General features: G+C 44.0%; 1 protein-coding gene across 1 annotated transcript in view; it reads right to left on the bottom strand.

The window, feature by feature from the left end:
* The window catches only part of LOC135183961 (ubiquitin carboxyl-terminal hydrolase 12-like), a 37,599-nt gene extending 13,519 nt beyond the window's left edge, over window positions 1-24,080 (bottom strand). Inside the window, exons 1-5 of the mRNA XM_064159352.1 lie at window positions 23,930-24,080; window positions 10,737-10,817; window positions 3,473-3,686; window positions 1,877-2,103; window positions 578-654 (exon numbers count right to left, since the gene is read on the bottom strand). Coding sequence (XP_064015422.1) covers window positions 578-654; window positions 1,877-2,103; window positions 3,473-3,686; window positions 10,737-10,817; window positions 23,930-23,977 — 647 coding nt within the window. The 5' untranslated portion in view covers window positions 23,978-24,080. The remainder of the gene's footprint in view (window positions 1-577; window positions 655-1,876; window positions 2,104-3,472; window positions 3,687-10,736; window positions 10,818-23,929) is intronic.
* Between the last annotated feature and the right edge of the window lie 747 nt (window positions 24,081-24,827).

Raw genomic sequence — 24,827 nt, 5'->3', positions numbered from 1 at the left:
TAATGCCAAGAACTACATCCATCAACCACTGACCAGCCAAAGTCTGGATTATCTTTCAGCTCTGAGTAATTACACATCCATTATCAACTATTTAAAAGCCAGATGCAATATGCAACTTGTGGTAGCCTAGCAGCTGATAAGCCTTGGATTAAGCAGTCAAATACATGGAGCAAACTTCTATCAGAAAAAAAAACAATGCACAACAACTTGCCCACAAACCTCAGGAGCAGAAAACTGAAATGCAATAAGAATACTAAAAGAAGCAAGAATTTATTGTGCAACCAAACATACCATGTTCAGTTTGGATTAAATGTGACTATACGACATAACAAAGTACACTCCCTATGAAGAAGGGAAAAATCAATCTCACATGGCAAGGAGAAATCATCACACTCCTTAACTACTACGAAATTAACAGCTTCAAAACCCTGTGATAAAGATAAAATGAACTACACTATGAACAGAATATATTTTACCATAACTTAAAGCCTACCATCATTGCACAACAGAGCAACTAAAGCTCCTTCCTTGTGACTGTGGGGAGGTAATTCTTCCATTCCCAAATATTTTCATTTACCTTAGACAGTGTGTAATTGATGTATTTTGTTCCACGTCAACCGAGAGATCCAGAAAGTCCTCATCTTTGCTACTAACCTTGAAAAAAATATTAAAAGAAAAATAAACCCCATTATTTCCTAACAGTTTAGAACTGGCAGGTTTCTTCTAACCATTTCTGGAATGGTGCAATGTCCTTCTTGCAGGTAAAGAGTTCCATGATGAAAAATAAATCTGTGACACACAGAAAGGGACTTTCTTGAGGTAAAGCAGAACTGGATAAAAAAAAATAACCTGATGTGTTGCTACAATCCAGAGAGCAATATTTAAAAGAAAACAAAGCATAAAAACCCAAACAAAAACACCACAAAAAAAAAAGACCAAACCCAAAACCCACTGCTTGCAAAACATCTCTCCCCCATGGGACTTCAAGCCACATCTGCTTACTTCACTGGGAAAACCAAACTCAGAGCTGGGAGAAGCTTTAACCATGTTCTACTCTGCTCCGCAGACTGACACAGCTTCCTGCTGCATTTCAGAGTTTAACAGTAAATACTTAGAGGAAAAGCAGAAACAGGCAGATGGGTTTTCAATTAAATGGGTTAGCAGTTAGGAAAACCATCTTGCCATTTGTGGAACAAGTCACATTTAATTTCAAGCTTCTTGAGACAGAATCTTATTAATGTCATTTTTAGCACTTCTGTTCACCGCAGAGCCACAACTTTAGCTTTAAAATGCCAAGAACAGGCATTTCAGTTGTAATCACTTATCCTTTTTTTCCCCTTCTCTTCCCATCTGGGTTTTCATTTTTTATAGAACTATTAAATCAGACACAGCATATGACTAACTACAAATTCCTGGTCTGAAGGTGGTGTGGTTCTTCTAATTCTAGACGTGGTGGCACTTCTGCTCTCAGAGTAGCTCTAGAGAAGCACAGACTTTCACTTCAAGAAAATCAGTTAATCCAGTAGTTAAATAAAACTGTGAGCACCTCTAATGTAGAAACACAACATAAACTATCAATCACTGACACAGGAAATAACATGAAGACAAAAAGGCTGCTTGTATCAGCCAGGTGCAGACTGTCTTGATGGAAACAGGGAGGAGGAACAGAAAAACCACTATGCTTTTTCTGAGAAACATACCTTCATGAGTATTGAACATAGAGGTGATACAGTCCTAAAATAGGCTATGCTCCATATTTTAATAGAGAGAGTGCAATTTCATCTATCCTAATAAATGAAAAAGGGTGCTTAGTATTAGGGAAAACAATCCAAAACCTGTGAAAAATCTAAGAGGTTTGGTTGTGGTTTAAACGTACAGCCTCACAGTTAAGACATCTGGTTTCATTGGTTAGTGTTCCTTGGAAGATTTCATGGACCCACGTCAGTTCAGTCTTGTCTCCTTCTTCACTCTCAATGCTGCCATTCTGGAGTTTGCCATTCTGCTTCTCCTGCTTTTTCTCTTCTTGCAGTAAGTCAGCAATAGTGTTAAGTAGGTAGTTTAGGAATTCATGTGCATCCTGCTGCATGTAATTATCAAATAACTCTGGAAAGGAAGAGAGCAAGGAGAGTGAAGAAATACAGGCTGCTTCATAAAAATCAAGTTTTAAGCCATCAGTGCCAGCTCTTCCCCTTTCCCTACCCCGTTGTAAAACTGTGGGCTGAATTGTTAAGAGCCTCTGAAGAATTCTACTTGGTTGTTCTCAAAATGGATGTTAGGCTACTCTCAGCTATTCCTCAGCATGCAAGAAACAGGCAGCTGAAAAATAAATGAGTTTGGACACTTCTTGGAACTGAACATACCCACGACTGGTTTTGTGGCTGGGATTTGTTTGTTTTTGTTGTTTCTGCTATCCTTCAGGAAGAGAGAGAAATACAAAAATTTGGATGCATTACCTTGGACCATTAATTCATTAAGTTCAGTATCAAGGGGTAAAACTCCCCTACTCTTAGTTTGTTATCACAAAGCAGCCCTGGGAAACAACCTCCAGTTCTCATCATAAGGAATTTATCCTACCACAAATGTACAAGAGCAGGCTAAGCGTCGTTGAGTCTCCCTAGAGAGTTCAACTTTGACCACTGAGCCCATGACCATTTCTAACCATGACTTGAAGTGTGCTGACTTGCAGCAGAGCATGATGCCAGTGTGGGACAACTGCAGCACTGAGACTTATGCTCATGCTCTGTACTTAGAATGATATGCATCAGGTTGGAAGGGACTCTCAAAGGCCATCTCGTCCAATCGCCCTGCAGTCAGCAGGGATACCTGCAAATAGAGGAGGCTGCTTGGGACCCTATCAAGTTTGACCTGGAACATCTTGAGGAGTGGAGCTGCTTCCACCTCTCTGGGTAACATGCTCCAGAATTTCACCACCCTCATTGTAAGAATCTCCTCTGTTGTCTAAGACTTACTTATAGAATCAAAGAGTTATTTCAGTTGGAGAAGGCAACTAAGATAGCATCAAGTCCAGCTGTCAACCCAACACCATCACAGTCATTAATCCATGTCCCAAAGTGGCACACACATTTCTTGAACACCTCCAGGGATGGTGACTCCATCACCTCCTGGGCAGCCTGTTCCAATGTCTGACCCCTCTTACAGGGGAAGAAATCGTTCCTAATATCCAACCTAAACATTCCCTGGCACAGTTTCAGGCCATAACTTGGTCTAGACAAGCACAGAAACAGCAAGATCCAAATAATCTCTTTATGACACAGTACAGTTCTATCATATCTTTGTACCTGTGCTACAGAAGTAGTGAAATTCACACCACAAATGACACCAAAAATCTTCCTGAAATGTTAAAACTTGACAATTTGGACTCCTTTAACAAGGAAGCTGCATTTATGTTTTACACACTTCCATCTCCAATGCTTAAACCTGCATAAACAAAAACCACAATCAATTCATTTACCATTTTCTTTCCTCAATCGGGAGATAAATTTCTTGGGTGGGATGACCCCCACCTTCTTCTTTTGCGTAGCAATACTGTTGAAGAGGTCAGAGAGGCATGTCAGGAGGCTTTCCTTCTTTCGAGGCTGCACTTTGTATGCCAACACTTTCTCCCGAAACGGCCGACAGAAATAAAGTGCTTGTAAGACTGAGTTGCAGTAGCAGGTATTGCCGAACTGGGTAGAAAACAGACAGGGAAACAGACGTGTGCAGGTTAGCTCTGGCAAAACAAAAAACCACTAACGACAGAAAGAGGTTGCTCATGAAGAATGTCACAGACTCCAAATGTAAATGATGTCTGACAGAGGTCACTGAAGAGCTCTGGTGTCCTAGTGCCAACAATGTGCCCTTGTGGCCAAGAAGGCCAATGGCATCCTAAGGTGTTGTCCCGGGTTGGGGGAGGTTCCCCCCGGGGAGAAGAGGACTCAGCACAACACAAAACCCTTCTTTTTTGAAAGTCAGGGAAAGTTGAAATTGTATTTTCTTATAGTATAACAATGTAAAGAGAGATAATAACTAGAGAAGGAAGGAAGGGAAAAAAAAACAATACAATAACCTTAAGGGAGATGGGGGAGGGGTCAAGCGGCGGCGAAGCAGCAGAAGCAGCAGTAGCCAAAACAGCAGCTGGGGAAGATAGGCGAAGCTGAAGCAGCTGAAGCCAGCGGGAGAAGGGGGAGAACAAACTGTGCTTCTAGACATTAAGTTCTTGATGCTCCAATGAAATTATATTAATTTATCTATTGTTGCCATTTATGTGGCCTATCCCTGGAATGTTCATCTCTCCCCTATGTCTGAGCTAGAGGATCAGCCCAAACAGCCACAGGTGTGTAAAGAAGAGTGTGGCCGGCAGGTCAAGGGAGGCTCTCCATCCCCTCTGCCCTGGTGAGACCACTCTGGGGTATTGGGTCCAGTTCTGGGCTTCCCAGTGAAAGAGACAAAGATGTACTATAGAGTATCTAACAGAGGCTATGAGGATGACGAAGAGACTGGAACATCTGGCTGATGAGGGAAAGATGAGAGACCTGGGACTGTTTAGTCCAGAAAAGAGAAGACTGAGAGGAGATCTTATTAATGTTTATAAATATCTGAAGGGTGAGCATCAAGAAGGCGGTGCTAAGACTCTTTTCAGTGATGTCCTGTGATAGGACAAGGGGCAATGGATACAAACCAAAACACAGGAAGTTCCACCTCAGCATGAGGAAAAACTTTACTGTGAGAGTGCTGGAACCCTGGAACAGGCTGCCCAGAGAGCCTGTGGAGTCTCCTTCTCTGGAGACTTTCAAAATCCATCTGGACACATTCCTGTGTGGCTTGCCCTAGGTGATCCTGCTCTGGTAGAGGGGTTGGACTTGATCTCCAGAGGTCTGCTTCATTCTCTGATTCTGGTGAAACACTAGTAGGCATGATGTAAAAGACTCAGCCTTGTATTGCTACAGCTGGTAACAGCATGAAAACAAAGAGAGGGCAACAATCACAACGGTATTGGGCACAGAAAAAGCAGGAAACCACTGACACAAAAAGAATCCAACTGAAGGCTCATCACAAAATGAAAAGTTGCACAGACACAGCATGCTGCTAATCCTAATAGGGGAGAACCTGCTGATGTGGAGAGGTGCCAAAGATACAGCAGAACAGTGGGACAAGAAAACAGAAAAAGGAGGAGACAGCATCCCACAGCAATGTCTCAATGGCACAACAGTAGCAAGAGCTCAGCACATGAGCTCATATCATAGAACAGCCTGAGTTCCACCTCTAATTCCACCCTCCCTGCCATAGGCAGGGACAGATACACAGAGCACTTTTTAGGGCTACTTAGCACAGTAAATGGTAAATACTTCCTGTTTATAATGAACTATTATGAGAAGTAGATAATGCAGGCAAATTCAAGGAGCAGCTGGCTTACATCTGCCCTGTCTGAAGGCAGTGTCACTTCAGAGAAAGGAGGCCAGCGATAACTTCCAGAGGCAGTGTTCCACATTGCTGAACAAGAAACAACACTCAGACTGATGAGGTATTAATGTCTCATCCACAAGAACAGGCACCACAGGGTTTTGAGCTGTTTCTTTGCAATTTATTGTGCAACTGCATTGTACATTAAAAAGGCAAACAAATCCTGTGTTTGCCAGCCCCCAGATATTCTGGTAATGAGCACCGGGCGCAAAACATTGAATAAGCAAAAATAGGACACAGATCTGACTACAGAGCACAGATAGAATCATCAAATTGGTTTTGTTGGAAAAGACCTCTAAGATGAAGGCTAACCATCAACCCAACACCACCACAGCCATTAAACCACGTCCTCAGGTGCTATGTCCACATGTTTCTGGAACACCTCGAGGGATGGTAACTCCACTTCCTCCCTGGGCAGCCTGATCCACTCTCGCAGAAAAGAAACTTATCCTAATTTTGTTAATTGGCACTCAGAGGACACAGCTACTACTGTTCACTAATATATGGTGTCATTACTGTTGTAGAATGATTTAAAAATCAAGAAAATTAACTGTTAAATTCAAACAGCCCAAAAGGTCACAGCATTGTAGTTGCATTAACATGAATTTATGCTATCTGCACACAGAACTACGGTTAAAGCTTGCTGATGTGAGAAAAAACAAATATGCAAGCTGAACAAATGCGAATGAGGAGAGAACCAAACCCAGGCACTTAGTAATGACCTTGGAAGATAAATAAGTATCATACTAACCAAGCCTGCATACAGGACAAAACAGGCAAGAGGATAACGAAAAGTCTGATTAAATATTGTTTAGATGAGGTATCAAATAGATATTTGTCTACCATAATCCTAGAAAATTAAGAGAGAGAGGAAACCAGGAATTAGTAATCTTTAAGGAAAAAAAGTCATAGCCAGAGAAGTTGTGGAGGCTCATCCGAGCCTAGAGATGTTCAAAGCTAGGCTGGATAGTGCCTGGAACAACCCAGTCTAGGCAAAGGTGTCCATGGCCATGGAAGGGGATTTGAACTAGGTGATCTTCAAGGTCCCTTCAAATCCAAACAATTTAAGTCCAAAAGGTTTATGCAGCAACTAGCTAATGAGATTTCAGGACTGTATTTATGGAGAAATCATGTCAAAAAAGCATGAAGCCAACTGATTATACATGTCCTGCTTGATGTAGCTCACACAGAGAGACATTATTAGAGACAAACTAATTGGAAGAGTTGAAGAATAAACATTCCACCCAGTATTAAAAATTCTTTACACTAAGATGAAAGACACTTCACAGAGAGCAAAGTGATATGGAGAAAAATTACCTTTATTGGCTTGCTTTAGGTTTTAAACATCTTCTCCTAAACAGCGTTTCCACTCTGTTTGCTTCCTCCTATGTGGAAGGACTTTAATCCCGAGATCAGCATCTTGCATGTTAGAATCGCAGCATGACAGGGTTTGGAAGAGACATCTGGAGATCATTCAACTAAACCCCCTTGCTGAAGCAGGGTCACCCACAGCAGCTTGCCCGGGATCACAACGTCCAGGTGGGTTTGGAATCTCTGCAAAGGAGACGACTCCACAACCTCTCTGGGCAGCCTGCTCCAGGGCTCCAGCACCCTGATAGCAAAGAAGTTTCTCCTGATGTGCAAACAGAAGCTCCTGGGGTCCAGTTTGTGCCTGTTGCCCCTTGTCTAGATATTTTACTGCAAGCCAAGTACTTCATTTCAGCAATTCTGACTTTTTTTCATGTTGGAACAAAATCCTTCCAACTTTTAAGTAATTCAGGGCATTGGGAAATTTCTGAATATCTCAATTATTGATCTACACTTCTCCATATCATCATTCTCTACAAACAGCAGTGCCACACTACAATCAGTTTCTGTTCAGAAGCACAAATAGTCAGCTCTTTCCAGTCATGACCTTGACTTTGTTAGAAATTGTCTAGCAAAGACAAGCAAAACAAAAACCAAACCAACATGAGATCTAAGTAGTTGTCTTTGACTGAACTCCAAAAAACCAGACTGGCAGGTTCTTAATGGGCTGATTATTTCCAAACCTGGAACTACATGCACAGATCAAATACACAAACAGTGTATAAACTTAATGTGACCTAAAACATAAACAAAATGCAGGTACAAACATGTAGGTTTTAAAAAGTTATTGCCAAGGCCTCTCTGGTATAAATAATTGTGTACAATTAACGACAAAACAGAGAGGGTTTCACTCAAAACTGGCTGTATTGAGAGGCAGCATTGCCTAACTTGTAGAATTTTACATTTGAATGTAAAAATAAAGCTTGAAGGCTTAAAGATAGAAGCTTCTTAAAATGAAAACTGAGATGGAACTGTGGAATGAAAGCATTGCTCCATGCCTCCTGCACTCCAGTTCAACAATACATGTAATCTATTTTAACAGGCTGTCAGAAGGAGCAGCCAGACCTTTCTCCAATACACTCTGCACTGGCTTTAGCAACAATTTGGCTGCAGGCAAGCTGGCTCAGCTCACTGATCCAAAGCAAAAAGAACTATTTCAAATCAGTTTTAAAGCCTCTATTGTCCATGGGTTCAACACTTGATTCTATCATCTGCAGTGCAACCACACATTCACTACTATGGTCGCTTAAGCCAGGAAACTGCCTTCTTTGAAGTGCTCCAATTAACTTCAAACCATAAAAGAACTAAAATAACTTAGGAAAAAGCTTTGCCAAACAACAGCATGAAAACAATCATCCTAGAGAAACTGCTTGCAAGGAATACAGCACAATAGTATTAGTCATATTCTGTCTTTCAAAACAGTGACTGAGTGCAGTTATACTAATTCTGGTTATTTTTAGGATGCTGTTTTTCCTCTGCATACTGCTTAGTGCTCTGTTATTTATGTTACAATGGGAGATGCCTCCCATTTTTCTCTTTATGGTGCAAACCTCAGCAGCTTTGGAATGGCTATTAATTCACTGAGTGAGGAGTCTATGTCTTTAGATGGTTTGATGTCCAAGAACACAAACTGCTAGAAACCCACACAGAAGTCAATTACGGAATCCCAAAACTGTGATGGTTGGATGGGATATCTGGAGATCATCTAAAACCAACCAATCTGCTCAAGCAGGAGCACCAGAGCAGCTTCCCAGCATCACAATGTCCAGGCAGGTTTGGAATCTCTGCAGAGAAGGAGACTCTACAGCCTCCCTGGGCAGCCCACTTCAGAGCTCCAGCACCCTCACACCAAAGAAGTTTCTCTTCCTGTTCAGATGGAACATCCTGGGTTCCAGTTGGTGCCTGTTGCCCCATGTTCCATCACTGGGCACCACTGTTGGCTGGCCCAATCCTCTTGCCCCCCCAATCTTTAGCTCTTGCTGAGCATTGAGAAGATCCCCTTTCAGGCTGCTCTTCTCCAGGCCTCTCAGCCTTTCCTCCTCACAGAGATGCTTCAGGGCCCATGCCATCTTTGTAGCCTCTGCTGGGCTCTTTCCAGTAGTTCTCTGTCTTGTACTGAGGAGCCCAGAACTGGACATAGTACTCCAGATGTGGCCTTCTTAGAGCAGTGGGTGGGGAGAACCTCCTTTGACCTGTTGCCCCCACTCTTCTTCATGTACCCCAAGAGACCACTGGTCTTCTTAACCACAAGAGCATATTGCTGGTTCACGGTGAACTTACTGTCCACCAGGATGCTCATGTGCTTCACCATGGAGCTGCTTCCCAGCAGGTTAACTCCTGAGCTGTACTGGTGCAGCGAATTATTGCTCCCCAGGTGCAGCACTCTATACTTGCCTTTGACCTTCATGACTTTCTCTCCTAATTAAATGAGTTTGTAATGAGCTGTGACAAGTAAAACTTCAATCATTACTTCAACATTATTTGGTGTGTCAAAAGACAAATTATCTTTCAATTTTCAACAAAAAACACCTAGATGAGCAGCAAGCAGAAGTGTGGTTACTCCTACATCTCAAACACAATGCTGCAGAACCACTGTTTCTATTGACCAACTTCCTCTATTCATGGGTAAAAGCTGTCACAGCAGCAACAGCTGCCCCTCTGCTCCAGAAGCTCTGGCAAGATCACCAGCAGCACTCCATTCTGTGCACAGTTAATTTAGGTAGACAACTCTCATTGCCCAACAGATTCCAGTCATGTCAGATCTACACAAATTGACAGACACCAAAAAATATCATTTTAGAAGGGTTCACTGTTACACTAGAAGGGTTCACTATTACACAAGGCTGTCAAAAAATGAAATAGAAAAGGAGTATTACCACATGTAAGAAAATTATTGACCAAGTCAATGTCTTTCATTTCCTGGCTATGTCCTTGCAAAGATGAGTGCCCACTAACCTCATGAGTAACATGGTTTTAGAAAATAACATTTTCATTTTAAAACCTCAAGGCTCCCACCCACTGCAGCTTCAGTGTAAAATCAAATCCGACTTCTCTAGAAGAGCATATAAACGATGCCCACATTTCATTACAAAACTCAAGCATGGTACATGATGGAAGGGACCTCTGGAGATCGAGTCCAAGACCCATGCTAGAACTGGGGGCACCCACAGCATTTTGCCCAGGATCACAATGTCCAGGTGGGCTTCAAATCTCTTCAGAGAAGAATCCACAACCTCTCTGGGCAGCCTGCTCCAGGGCTCCAGCACCCTCACACCAAAGCAGATGCAATCTCTTGGGTTCCAGTTTGTACTCATTGCCCCTTGTGCTGTTGCCGGGCACCACTGGGAAGAGTCTGTCCCTACCCTCTTGCCCCACATAGGTCCCCTCTCAGGCTGCTCCTCTCTGGGCTCGACAGCTCCAGGTCTCTCAGCCTTTCCTCCTCAGAGATGTGCCAGCCCCCTCAGCACATTTGTAACCTTCCTTGGGCTCTCCCAAGTAGCTCCCTGTCTTGTACTGGGGAGCCCAGAACTGGATATAGTACTCCAGATGTGACTTCCTTAGAGCACAGGGTGAGAACCTTGACCTGCTAGCCACACATTGTTAATAAAGCCTCTTTATTAGTCCACGTCCTTTCCAGCTAACTATTAAAATCCTGCAACTAGAAATGTACCTGAGTAGGAAGCTCTCCTTCAAAGATTTGATTATGAATGTACTTATTTTTCTGTATTTAAGACCAAATGTATATTTTGGTTAATAACAAGCTACAGCACCATAATGCAGGATGTAGGGTCTATGCAGATTCCCACTCAGAATGCTCACAGATAAAAGTCTAACAATGAATTCTCTGAAATTCAAAATTTGGATATGAATTAACAAAACAGCATTTCAAGCACAAAAAAATCACTTACATTGACCAAGCCAAAATAATGCTCATTCACAGGGAACTGTTCAGGACCAATCTCTTTCTCCAAAGCAGAGGCATTGGCGCCCTAAAAAGAAACAGAATCTTTGTTAGAGAAAATAAAACTTGCTAAAGAAATCCAACAGAATTCACACTGCTTCTGGAAAAGCAAAGAAGGTAAGAAAACAAGTTCACTTGTATTGAGAACTAGTGTCTAGTGATTGCTGTGGGGTTCAAAATGAAATCAAGATGATGCTTTTTTAGTGTAAAAGAAATTGTGGTCTCACTTAAACTCAACTTCACCAGCTAGAATTAAGAGCCGTCTGAACTAACAGAAAGGTTTGTGGCATCTGAATTCATTTGCAAGTTAACAAGAAATTGAAGTTAACAAGACTTCAAGTTAGTCACAGTGACCTAGAAGCACCAATTTAAATTTAGCCAAGAACACACTGCAAAAAATATCAGAGGGAAGTTCTAAACCTAGAGGACAAAAAAAATGTGTGGGCTACAAGTCCCTTAGAAGAAAAACCATCTTGTGGTGGGGACTGCACAAAAGGTTTGAGGTGCCTGCTTATTGTTTGCATCTCATATGCAGAATTCTTGATAAGGTCTTAACCTTCACTAACATTCTATATTAGAAATAATATAATCTTCTAACTTAATTTCTCTACAGCATGACTACAAAAAATAATGGAAAGAAGAATTGTCTCAGCTATTTCTCAAACTCAGATCACCCATCTAGACCTTCCTTGGCTTTTTTACCTTTCACTGAGGCACAATGCAAGAAGCTTACCATGCAGCTTCCTACATCCTTGAGTCTCCAACAGTATAATGAGAACAGAAGTTACTATTTTAGATACAACTGAAAAATACCACTGCACATCCATGTGGTCTTGTTTGTCACATAAACCAAGAACTAGAGCATACCAACAGTTGTTTCAATTTTAACTTCATCCACTCCTAAATGATTGATAAATCTCTTTCTAATTTTCCTTTTTTTTTTTTTTTTTAATTCTACCAACACCTTATAGCTGAGCTCTCACTTGAGATTTAGTACCTTCTCTCACATCACTTCAACTCGTTCTCTGTTGTTTCTTGCTGATCTTCCAACAGCCCTAAGCTGCATCCATGGTTATCTAAGGAGTTACTGTTATTCAGTGCAAAATCCAAGCACCATGGATTCCTGACTTCTGTTTTAAATATCCAAGTCACACAGACTCACAGGAGGAGAGATGATGGCTTTCAACTAGAAGACGATGAATTTCAATTAGACATTAGGAAGAAATTCTTCCCCATAGGGTGGTGAAACACTGGAACCGTGCGTCGAGAATCTGTGGAGGTTCCAACCCTGGCAGTGTTCAAAGCCAGTTTGGAGGGGGCCTTGAGCAACCTGGTCTTTTAGGAGGTGACTCTGCCCATGGCAGGGGGTTAGAACTAGATGATCTTTAAAGCTTCCTTCCAACCCAAACCATTCTATGATTCTATGGCAAGGAGGGGGAAGTGACCTCTGGAGATGATTTAGTTCAACCCCCTTTCTAAAGCAAGGTTACCTAGGTCACCCTACCTACAATCTTGTGTAAATAGAACAGAAACCCTTAATCAAAAGTGAGCCATCTTATAACACCTCAGAAAAGCACTAAACAACCCAAAATTACAGTCCAGCAAAACTCAATCCATCTAATTCCCTGAAGCTATTAATGCTTTTTTAATTGCTGAGCAAATATTTCCATCATTCCCTTAGCACTCTGCCACTGCTACAAACCACAGACAAACAGAGCCTGTAGAAAGTTCCATCTGGATGATCACAGTATCAACAAGGTTGGAAAACACCTCACAGATCATCAAGTCCAACCCTTTACCACAGAGCTCAAGGCTAGACCATGGCACCAAGTGCCACATCCAACCTTGCCTTGAACAGCCCCAGGGACAGCGACTCCACCACCTCCCCGGGCAGCCCATTCCAGTGTCCAATGACTCTCTCAGTGAAGAACTTTCTCCTCACCTCAAGCCTAAATTTCCCCTGACGTAGCTTGAGGCTGTGTCCTCTTGTTCTGGTGCTGGCCACCTGAGAGAAGAGAGCAACCTCCTCCTGGCCACAACCACACCTCAGATAGTTGTAGACAGCAATAAGGTCTCCCCTGAGCCTCCTCTTCTCCAGGCTAACCAATCCCAGCTCCCTCAGCCTCTCCTTGTAGGGCTGTGCTCAAGGCCTCTCACCAGCCTCGTCGCCCTTCTCTGGACACACTCAAGCATCTAATGATCTTCAATAAAGAAACAGCTTTCTTTTTTTCCTGAGAAACAGGCAAGAAACAAAAAAAAAATAGCTGAAAATGAGTAATGGAAACCTGTAGTTTGATCTCCCACATCAGAGTTACAGTGAATTACATATATCAAAAAAGACAGAAAACAAGGAAGGCTCAAAACTAGAGTCTATACAAATCACAGCAACATTGACTAGATGCTGACAGATTTACAAGCAAGACTCTGCAAGCAGCAATTACACAGAAATTTTTGAGGCATCAGTGCCAGTTCAGACAGCTCCTCTCGTTTCTCTACATCCATCCCCTGCTTCTAGGTACCTCTTTGTTTTCCCTCCACTATCTCTCCCTCCAAAATCCCAAACCAGACCTAGACACAGAAGAGCTATCTGCAAGAAAGAACTGCTGCATGTTTCAAGATTAAGAAAGAAGTAACTGTAAAATCCACAGGTTTGTAAATTCAGTTTAAATTTCTCCAAACAGCAGACATTTAGAATGAAAATGACAGAGAAGCTCTTGCAATGTGCACCCAACCTCTGAGAGGACATTTTAAGCCACAGTAATTTCTAGAAAATTACAAATCCTGATTAGAAGTTTGCTGAAACTTGAGTTGTCACCTCCCCCACCAATACGGAAGTGTGAAATCCACAGCTCTCAGGGAGTCTTAATTATGTAAGTAAACCAGTATTGCCACTTTAAACTGGGGGGATGACTCCCTCCCTGGGTAATTATGTGTTGGTTGAATAAATCTGTGTTTGCTTCCTGCTCATGCAGTCGTGAGCAGAAAGCTTGATCATCTATTCCTGAAATGGAGTAGCACAGTGGTTCCTTGAGAGCACTTTCGTGGGCCTCCTAGGAGTCTCAAGGATGTACCCCTGAGGTTTTTATAGGATAGATTTACTTGGGCTAGCAATGAGAAGTCAATTCTTATCTCATGTATTAAGCTTGATATTTAGCTGTACTTTAGTGTAAGTTATTCTATTAGTACCCCAGACACGGGGTTCAATTTTAAGCCACTCACTCCAAGGATGCTGAGGAGCTGGAGTGGGTCTAGAGAAGAGCAACAAAGCTGGTGAAGGGTCTAGAGCACAAGCCCTGTGAGGAGCAGCTGATGCAACTGTGGTTGTTTGGTCTCAAGTAAAGGAGGTTGAGGGGAGACATTCGGGCTCTCTACAGCTCTCTGAAAGGAGGTTGGAGACAGATAGGTATTGGTCTCTTCCTCCTAGTAACAGGTGACAGGACAAGAGAAAATGGCCTCAAGTTCCACCAGGGGAAGTTTAGGTTAGACATTAAAAGAAACTTCTTTGTGGAAAGGATTCTCAAACACTGAATCAGTCTCCCAAGGGAGGAGACTGAATCCACATCCCTGGACCTGTTTAAAAGACACAGAAAGGTGGTGTTGAGGGCCACCATTTAGCACCACACTCGGTAGAGTTAGGTAATGGTTGAACTTGATGACCTTGAAGGCCTTTTACAAACAAAAGGACTTAATGATTCTGTGATTCAAAGAACATTTATGCTCACTGAATTCCACCAGAAAAGACAAAGAACACCCTTTGAAAGAAAAATCCCATATACTCGAGTTTAAAGCATCTGACAGAGACAGGGAATTGTTAACATCCAAGCTTTCCTCCATGTTTCCTTCCAACTCAGCCAGGGCCATAACACCAACAGTAGATATATATGGCAGACAAGACTGAGCAAAATCATTCTTTAGCCAGGTCTCCAATGCAAGTTTTGCTGAGTTTGATAAAATAAAAAGGTGATAAAATGAAAAGGGATGTGAAAAGATCAGTTTCAACACTCTTACTTGAGGCAGCCATTTAGCCAAGTCACCCTAGAGGAGACGATCCCACAGTACAGATGAAGTTTAACTGAAAAACAATTTCTCCAGCACCTAAGTGTGAGTCCTTTTTGCCCAGTAGAAAAGACTTAAAGACTTATTTCCAGTTCATTACACCATTCAAGTGGAAAAAAGTAGTAACAGCCTTCCAACTTAACCAGATTACTCTCTTAACTCACTGGACCACCAAAACAAGACAAGAAAGAAGTATGCTTAGGCATTATGGTCTCTTAGGAGCTCTACAAACCATATGTCACTACTCCTGCAAACCCAAGGAGCATTTTGCCTGGTCTAGCACTAATTGATTTCAGAAACTGGAAATCTATCAAGTTTCTAGGAGCTTAAATACTTCTACACCCTTAAACGTGTTAGAATTTGTAATTGCTCTTATAGACAAAGAGCTCATACATTGTATCCACTTATCTGACAAGAATCAGGAGAAGAAATTACTGCTGGAAGATGAGGGAAAGTCACTACACAGAAATATCATTAGGGTAGAAAGGATAATAAGGCTCAGAGCTGAAGAGTTCTTCTGAAGCTATTGATGAAAAGAAGAACAAATGATTAATAGCAACTGTGCAGATCAGAACATGACCTGCAGTCAGCTAATGAGAAATCCATGCCCAGCATCCCCATGGTTCTTGCCTCAACTTAGCACTTCTACCCTTTTTAGCACTATGAATTTTACTGAGTTTTAGTGAAATCCTGACTCTGCAAAACCTGGTTAAGTGGACTACCTCCCCTGGTGCAGCTTGAGGCTGTTTGCCCTTGTTACCTGGGAGAAGAGACCAACCCCCACCTCACTCCAACCTTCTTTCAGTGAGTTGTAGAGAGCTACAAGGTCTCCCATCAGCCTCCTCTTCTCCAGGCTGAACAACCCCAGTTCCCTCAGGGGAGCCTCCTGTTCTCCAGATCCTTTCCCAGCATTGCTGCCCTTCTCTGAACCTGTTCCAGTACCTCAATGTCCTCCTTGGCACGAGGGGCCCAAAACCAAGCCTGCCATCCAAGGTGCAGCCTCATCAGTGCTCAGTATAGGGGACTCTGGTCCTGCTGGCCAAATTATTGCTGATTCAAGCCAGAATGCTGGTGGTCTTCTTGGCCATCCAGGCACACATTGGCTCATCTTCAGCTGCTGTGGACCAATACCCTCAGGTCTTTCCCTGCTGGGCAGTTTCCACTCACTTTGCCCCAAGCCTGGAGCATTAATGGGGTGATGTGACCCCATGACAGACTAACCAACACTACCAGTCACCAATTTTTATCCTGAGCTAACACGCTCTCATGCTTGGGAGGAATTCACACTACCATTTACAAGTATCTAGGTTTTGTTTTGATGAAGGTAGTTTTGTGGACATGGGAACAGTTATAAAAGCAATGTGGAACTATCATGATAAGCATGCAAGTAGACCTTCTGAGCATGAAACAGCTACTGCTTCAGCATGAAAAGGCTCAAAATCAGCACAACATTGGGTCAGTGTCCTCAATGTTATTCAGAGCACTTGTCAAAAATAATCAGGTCAATGCTGTACTGCAGCTTAAGGAAACAGTGAGCAGAGAGGCAACGAAGCTATAAAATGAAGGGGGGAAAAATCACAAAGCAGATGATGGGAAAGGGTTACAAGCAGGAAGATCCCACTATGCTCCCTCAACAACCTTGGGATTTGGCAATGGGAAGCCAAGAAGTTTATGACATTTACTGTTGCTAAGCTCTAATTCTAACAAGGATTAAAGCCAGGACACAAGGAGGGCTCAAGTCAGGCAGCTGTCCTGCAAGCCTTGGGGGGTGCTGGTTTCACATCTGCTTTGATTGACCACTGCAGTGTCTCACATTAGCAAAACCCACTAGCTATTAGCAACTGAACTATTGAGGTGGAAATGGAACATCTTCATGGGACAGGCTGGAAGACAGGAAGAAGTAATGTAAAAAAGAAAACTCAAGAACCTCATGATGGAAGAAGAAGTGGTGAAGCTACAGACAAAATTACAGCCATTAAAATAATCATTAAAGTTGGCTGCAGTGCAAGCAGCATTTTACTCTAATTATACAGGAAAATCCATGCAGCAGCAGATTATCAATGGATTCATAACCATTCTATAACCATTCACCACTAGCTCAACTGAATGAGACAAGATACTCAAGATTTGTTTATTTTTTTAGGAGGACATGAACATTTAGAGACCTCAAGAGATAGAACATGTGGCAAAACAATGCTATTTGGCTTTTTAAGATAACAAAGATGAAAAGTACAAGAAAAAGGATAAGAACTTCCAAAAAGGATAATAACTTCCAAAATTCACCGAGTCACAGAAAGATAGGAGTTGGAAAGTACCTCTGGAAGTCATCTAGTCCAAGCCCCCTGCCAAGGCAGGTTGACCCAGAGCAGGTTGCACAGGATGGCAAGCAGATGGTTTTGAATGTCTCCAGTAATGGAGATCCCACCTTTAAGATCACCAAGTCCACCACTAAACCATGTCCAGCAGCAGCATGTCTGCACATCTTTTAAATCCTGCTGGGGACTCCATCATTGCACTGGGCAGCCTCATCCAGAGCTTGACAGCCTTTTCTGGGAAAAAAAAATCCTAATGTCCACCCTAAACTGCCTCTGGTGCAACTTGAGGCTGTTTTTTATCATCCTGTAACTCTATTTCTTGAGAGATGAGATCAACCCTACCTAGCTCCAACCTCCTATCACAAAGTTGTAGAGAAACACAAGGTCTTCCCCAAGCTTCTTTTCCTCCACGCTGAACAACCCCAGTACTCTCAGCCACTCCTCACAAGACCTGTGCTTTACAACCTTCATCAGCTTTGTTGCCCTTCTCTGGACACACTTCAGCACCTCAATGTCCTTGAAGTGAGGGGTTCAAAATCGAACCCAAGATTCAAGTTGTGTTCTCGTCAGTGCTGAATACACGGGCATGATCCCTGCCCTGATCCTGATGTCCACACTACTGCTGATCCAAGCAAGGATATTGGTGGCCCTCCTGACCACATTGCTGGTTTATCTTCATCTGCTGTCAACCAGCACCCCAGGTCCTTTTCTGTTGGGCAATTTACAGCCACACTGTTCCAAGCTGGAGCATTCACGTGGTTGTTGTGACCCAGGTGCAGGACTCTGCACTTGGCCTTGTTGAAGGTCATACCACTGACCTTGGCCCACTCACCCAGCCTGTCCAGATCCCTCCGCAGAGCCTCCCTATCCACAAGCAGATCAACACTCCCACCCAACTTAGTGTCATCTGCAACTTACTGAGGGTGCCCTTGATCCTCTCACCCAGATCTTCAAGAAAGATATTAAAGAGAACTGATGCCAGTACTGATCCCAGGGGAACACCACTCGTGACCAGCCACCAATTGGATTTAGCTCCATTCCTGACCACTTTTTGGGCCTGGCCAGAAGCCAGTTTTCACTCCAGTGAAGCAGTCCCCATGATTAGAAAAGTTGTTTAAACACGCAGCATGACCGAAGGGTGATTTTCAATGACTGAACAAACAAAACAAACCACACCAAAAAAGTGAGAAAGAACAAGCTGGCCAAGCCAGAGCTACTTAAACCCTTCCAGGAAAAAAAGCTGCAGATGATGCATTCCACGCAGCCTGCCGGCACTCACTCTGTTGGATTGACTGTGATAATAGTTTCAGCTTCAGAACTACTAAAATTACCCCATTGGAGAGTGCAGAAAGGAGAGGAACTGGGGTTGTATATTGCTGAAATTTACAGAACATGCTGCCATGCTTTTTCTAAACAGAGAACTGGGTGTTGCTTCCCCATCCTTTAAAAACTCCTGCGTTGTGGAGCACCAAAACCAGATAAAAAGAGTTGTCAGCTCAGCTATCACTCTGTGATTCATGGTTTTCATAGAATCATAGAATCAACCTAGTTGGAAGAGACTTCCAAGATCATCCAGTCCAACCTAGCACCCAGCCCTAGCCAGTCAACCAGACCATGGCACTAAGTGCCTCGTCCAGTCTTTTCTTGAAGACCTCCAGGGATGGTGCCTCCACCACCTCCCTGGGCAGCCCATTCCAATGGGAAATCACTCTCTCTGTGAAGAACTTCCTCCTAACATCCAGCCTAGACCTACCCTGGCACAACTTGAGGCTGTGTCCCCTTGTTCTATTGGTGGTTGCCTGGGAGAAGAGGCCACCCCCCACCTGGCTACAATGTCCCTTCAGGTAGTTGTAGACAGTAATAAGATCACCCCTGAGCCTCCTCTTCTCCAGGCTAAACAGGCCCAGCTCCCTCAGTCTCTCCTCATAGGCTTTGTGTTCCAGGCCCTTCACCAGCTTTGTTGCCCTTCTCTGGACATGTTCCAGCACCTCAACATCTTTCTTGAATTGAGTGGCCCAGAACTGGACACAGTACTCAAGGTGTGGCCTGACCAGTGTTGAGTACAGGGGAAGAATAACCTCCCTTGACCTACTGGCCACACTGTTCCTGATGCAGGCCAGGATGCCATTGGTTCTCTTAGCCATCTGGGCACACTGCTGGGTCATCTTCAGCCTACTATCTATCAGTACCTCCAGGTCCCTTTCCTCCTGGCTGCTCTCCAGCCACTCAGTCCCCAGCCTATAGCGCTGCTTGGGGTTGTTGTGGCCAAACTGCAGAACCCTGCACTTGGCCTTGTTCAATCTCATCCCATTGGCCTCTGCCCACCCATCCAGCCTGTCCAGGTCCCTCTGCAGGGCTCTCCTACCTTCCAACAGATCAACACCTGCTCCCAGCTTGGTGTCATCTGCAAACTTACTGATGCTGGACTCAATCCCCTCGTCCAGGTCATCAATAAATGATCCCTTTTCAGGCACCCAGGAAGGCTCCCCTTTGAGGCATAACCAATGACAGCAAATTGAACTTTGGATTCCAGCACTTTGAGCGCTTATGAAGGTAAAACAAACTCATAATCTTGAAAGGAGCAGGTGTAACAGTGGCACAGACTTTTCAAGACTCCACAATAACAAATACTACAGAACCATCTTCTTAATCACAAAGAGGAAAGGCTGGCTCTGCCTGTTCTTGGAGCAGTATCATGGAGTTCACAGCGAGATTAGAAAATGCTGTATTTCAAAATCTGTTTACTCTTATGGAAGCGTTCAAAATCTGCAGTCTTCATTAGTGTTTTTAAATAAATTAATAGAGAATGCTTTGTAAACTGCTTTGTGTAAATGCTTAGTCAAGTAGGAGCTGGTCTTGCAAGGTCCACAGGATTTGCATCTCATAAGGGTAAAGTAAGTCGCAGACACTCATGAAATTCTGTCATTTTACACTGCTTAAAATTACATAGTAAAACTAGGCTCCAGCTAAAAATGTATGGAAAGGATGCTGCATCAAGAGGAAGAAGTACACTTCTTTACAACTCCCTCAAAGGAAGCTGGAGGGAGGTGGGTGGTGTTTTGTTCTCCAAAGTAGCAACCAACAGGATGAGAGGAAATGGCCTCAAGTTGTGCCAGGGGAAGTATTTGTGTCCTTCAGCTTAGGTCAATCAAGTACTGCTGGAAACAGAAGTCTCCTTAGCTAGCTCTACTTTCCCCCCCTCCACTCTCTCAATGATACCTTCCCAGATACAAATGCTATTTCTCTGATAATGCTAAAAAAAAAGTGCTACAAGCAAGGTGACACAGCAGCAAGCCAAACATTACACACCAGGGACATGAAAGCCCTGCTAGAACTGAGATGTGTAAATTATTCAGTTGGCAAATGGAAATGTATTACTTACAAATGACTCAGTCATCTCTTCTCCAGCGCTGGAGTTAACAATTATACCCACACCACGCTGATTCAGAGTAGAATAAGGCTACCATCAATTTGTAGACTGGATTTGAGATCTTCAGGCATGTCTTACTGGTTTAGCAAACCACTACACATGATGTAGGGGAAGTGTCCCTAATTAGTTGATCAAGGAAGACCAATAATTTCTGCTAACAGCTTACTACAGACTTCTCACAAAATCAGCTTCCAGAGTGGGAAAGATCAGATCTGTGCTTTATTGCCAGTACAAGAAAAAGCCTCTGACTCTCAACTCAAAAACTCAGTTTACAGCCAAGTGTCTTGTCCCATTGAAACACATCAGGCAGATCCTAGATAAAATGATGCAGTCAGACTCATGGAAATTCAGCTCTCCTTGCTCAAGAGAGAGGCTGACAAGAGAGATTTCACAACTGTCCACAATCACAGAACTGCAAAGATAGTACTTCAAAACATTTTTGAAACAGGAGTTACATATTATTCATGAAGGGCAGCAAAGTGTTTTGTTTCACTCTGCAGGGTGATTTTGAAGTTGCTTGCAAAAAGAAAACAAAACCTAGAATCCTTGGTAAAGGTAAGGGCTGGGAGACAAAATAAAGTCAAGGGAACAGCACAGAACCAGAGCTCTAGTCAACAGCTCTTGGCTATGGATGTGTCTTGCCATATGGTGTCAGCAGCCTTACCAAGCAATGAATCATAGTCAAATGCACAAGAATTTTCCTCCCCGTTTCTAATCTAATAACATGAAAGTTATGCAATTGCTGAAAAAGGTATGGTGCTCACATAAATGAAATGTGATGATCATGAGACACAGGATTGGTGACCCACAGTGCAAAAACTTGCCAGTTACTTTAAGCAGGGGGATACGATTGAAGTTATAACTACATTACTGCTATTGAATTTAATTTGTAAAGAGAAACTGCAGAAGAGTGGAGTGCCTGAGATGGAAAATCAGAAGCACAAGTCCCTGTGATGGTGACTAACTGTGATGAGGGGTCTGGGAATGCCACAAACCTGTGTTTCAGCTTCCAGCCTGAAGTAATGACTAGAAGTGCTGCAAAAGCTGTGTATTTTACTAAGCAGAAGTAAGGCATCACTACATAGTAGCATAATGCAGAAGAAAGCAATTTCCCAAAGGGACTTTGTTAACATAATTACATGTTTTTATAAAGAAGGCTGAGGTTTTTCACACTCAGACTACTACAAAGCACACAGCATTTGTATTCTCTGGACATTAACTGAAGTAGATGCAAATAAACTGATTCAATCATAAAACACAGCAACCAGATCTTAATTTTCCTGGGCTAGATGAAGGTGGGGGGGGAAGAAAAATAGAAGTGAGATTAACAGCAAGTTTAGGTAAATTACCTAAACCGGTGATGCTGAAAAACTACACAGCATTTGACTAAACAGATATATAGAAAGAAGGAAGTAAGTTTCAAACAATCATTTAGTGCCAGCAGCACAGCTCAAAATTTTCTGCAGAGAAACAAAACAGAAGGTTCTCTTGAAACAACAACAAAAAAAAAAGTTAAGGAGAACCTGCTTCTCCAAAGCTATAATAAATCTTAGGAAAAGCAAAATAAAACAGACACAGGACTTCAGAAGGGACATTAGGACCTGTATTTGGCTCCACATTCTGCTACCACCCCAAGCAAAATCAAGGTAAACACAGAAACAAAAATGAATCCATGACTGACATAATTGGTATGCATAGCCAAAGTCTCTAAAACCAAATCACAGATGCTGGAATGGCTGTGTGCAGGTCTGGCTACAAACTCCTAGAAAAAGCACTGCCTTACATTTGCCCTCTTAATCTGAGGCTCATTCATCTGATGTCAGGAATGTATCCAAAATATTATCTGGGACTGAGTCAATCGCTTGCCTCTGGGGTGCAGAGCTCCACAGCAAAACCATGATTCAGTCACCTCTCCTGACCTTAATTTCACCTGTGTTGATGATGGGCAATTAAAAATATAAATCATGTTGAGATTACTGAAGAATGGAGTTCTGGGAAATCTTCTGTGGCACTTCAAAAGTTTTAAGATGAGGGAACCACTGCCACAAATTTAAAAATAAGAATGAATCCCTCGTGTTAAGGGTATCAGTATGAGATTCCAAACACTTGGCTTTGCACAGCACCACTGTAGTTCACTTCAATTAAATCTGAAGTTAATTGAAACTGGTAGTTAGTACCTACACAGAAAACAAGCAGAAAAACTCTGCACCCTTCACACACCCATGAAACCAATCCCTCTAAGCTGGTATACAAGAGCCCCTTTTAAGACTGCTCCTGTTTCAAATGAGACTTAAAACTGCATCTCGACCACTTGAAGCAATTACAATATGGGGCTGTAAAAAACAAAATACTAACCCTGAATCCCCTCAGTTTGATTTGACATTGGATTCTGGCAATTTTAGCCCCTGCTATCACTTCTATTGATGAATCTCCTCAGAGCAGACAGGTCTGTGAAATGTTCTTGGTGGCGTGTCACTAAGATGCGCTATTTTGTTATGAGTCAGCCGTGTTTCAGTGCTAGACAAACCACTTGCTGGCCTCTATTTAGGCAGCAATGTAACCTCATTAAAAATTCTGCCCAATCATGCAATTGCCAGCCTTCCCCTTGCTAGGTTCTGATGGGTGATATACCCTGTTATGTGTATTCATGTGAAATGATTACAGAGCTGTCATACATTAGCTGAACAACCATTACACTGTGTTTAGCTGTCAACAACTGACTGCGATCCGTGCTAGATAAAACAATACTGTTCGATAACTCCCTTAGTTCCTCTGTAAGGAAGCATCCACCTGCCCCTGACACATCTCTGCGAGCAGCCGGCAGCTGACACACCCACCCGACGGCAGCCAGTCCTGCTTTCCGCAGAGGGCTCTCTGCTCCCCCAGCCACCTTTCCCCATCCGGATTAGGCCCAAATTCCTTCAAACCCCTCCAAACACCGGCGCAGAGCAGTCGGGCTGGTCCTCACGCTCAGCCTCCCTCCACCTACTGCCCCTCCTCTGCGCCCCTTGCCTGGCACAGCCACTCCCGCCGCGACTCCCTGCTGCCGCCTCTTCGCCCGGCTCCCAGCGGCGGCCCGGCAATGCCTGCCCTCAGCGGAGTGCGGGCGTCCCGCTACCTCCCGCAGACACACTCCTACCGGACAAGCAGCGATGCCTCCCGCAAACCTCCACTTTTAATTACTTTACTAATTCCTCCTGCACCCGGCCGCTGCGGGCCCTCCTCACCCCTGAGCACGGGGCCGGGGCCGCTCCCGCCAGCGGGGCCCCTCACCGGTCAGTCCGTCCCCTTGCCTCCGGGGCTCCGGCACGGGTGCGCCCGGCTGGAGGCTGCTCTCACCATGGTACAGATGGAGGCGAGTCTCCGGACCGTCATCAGTACTTCCATCCGCCCGACGCGGCCCCGCGCCCCGCGGCCGCCCCCGCTGCCGCCGGCGCCATGTTGGGACGCAGCCGCCCAACTGACAGCGGCAGCCGGAGCCGCAGGTGGCGCAGCGGCCAAATGGGGCCGGGCGACGGCGGTGCAGTGCGCAAATGGCGCCGGCTGCGCGCCGCGATGAGTGCTGCGGAGTTCCTCCTGCCTTCGAGCCCGCTGGCTCCGAGCACTCCTCCCTCGCCGCGGAGCTCTTCTCCACCCCGGAGAGTCGGAGTCTGCGAGACTCTATCGGTCTAGGCCTCCCTCAGGGTCACTGCAAAGCTGGGTTGTGCTGAAATGGGGCTACGGATGCCTTGGTCTCTGCAACTGTGGAGATGGTGGTGGGCAAGAAGTGCTTCAGTCATAGAATCATTTTGGCTGGAAAAGACCTGTAATGTAATAGAGTCCAACTCTTAACCCAGCACTGCCATGTCACCACTAAACCGTGCCCCTCATCACTACATCTCCATGGCTTTGAGGCCACTGCAGGAATAGGGGCTCCATCACTGCCCTGGGCAGCTTGTTTCAGGGCTTGACAGCCCAAAAGGGAGGAAGAAATTGTGCCTTGTGTCAAATACCCACTGCTGCAATTTGAGGCTGCTTCCTCTCACTGTGTCACTTGTCACTTGAGACAAGAGACCAATAATCCCCTCACCCTGCCAAGGCGACTGGAGGCCCTGGTGAGACAAGCTTTGCATGTGTCACCAGTGAAACTGGAGAGCTGGAGCTGGGGGATGTCACCAAACCCCCAGCAAGGGAGACCACAGCCACCTCAGAGCACTAAACCACCTTGAAGATGTAATGCTCAAACAACTATGTGTTT

Source organism: Pogoniulus pusillus, chromosome 19 (assembly GCF_015220805.1).
Source record: "Pogoniulus pusillus isolate bPogPus1 chromosome 19, bPogPus1.pri, whole genome shotgun sequence".
Classification (NCBI taxonomy): Eukaryota; Metazoa; Chordata; class Aves; order Piciformes; family Lybiidae; genus Pogoniulus; species Pogoniulus pusillus.
The sequence above is the reverse complement of the archived record's forward strand: the minus strand, read 5'-3'. Positions and strand labels throughout refer to the sequence as shown.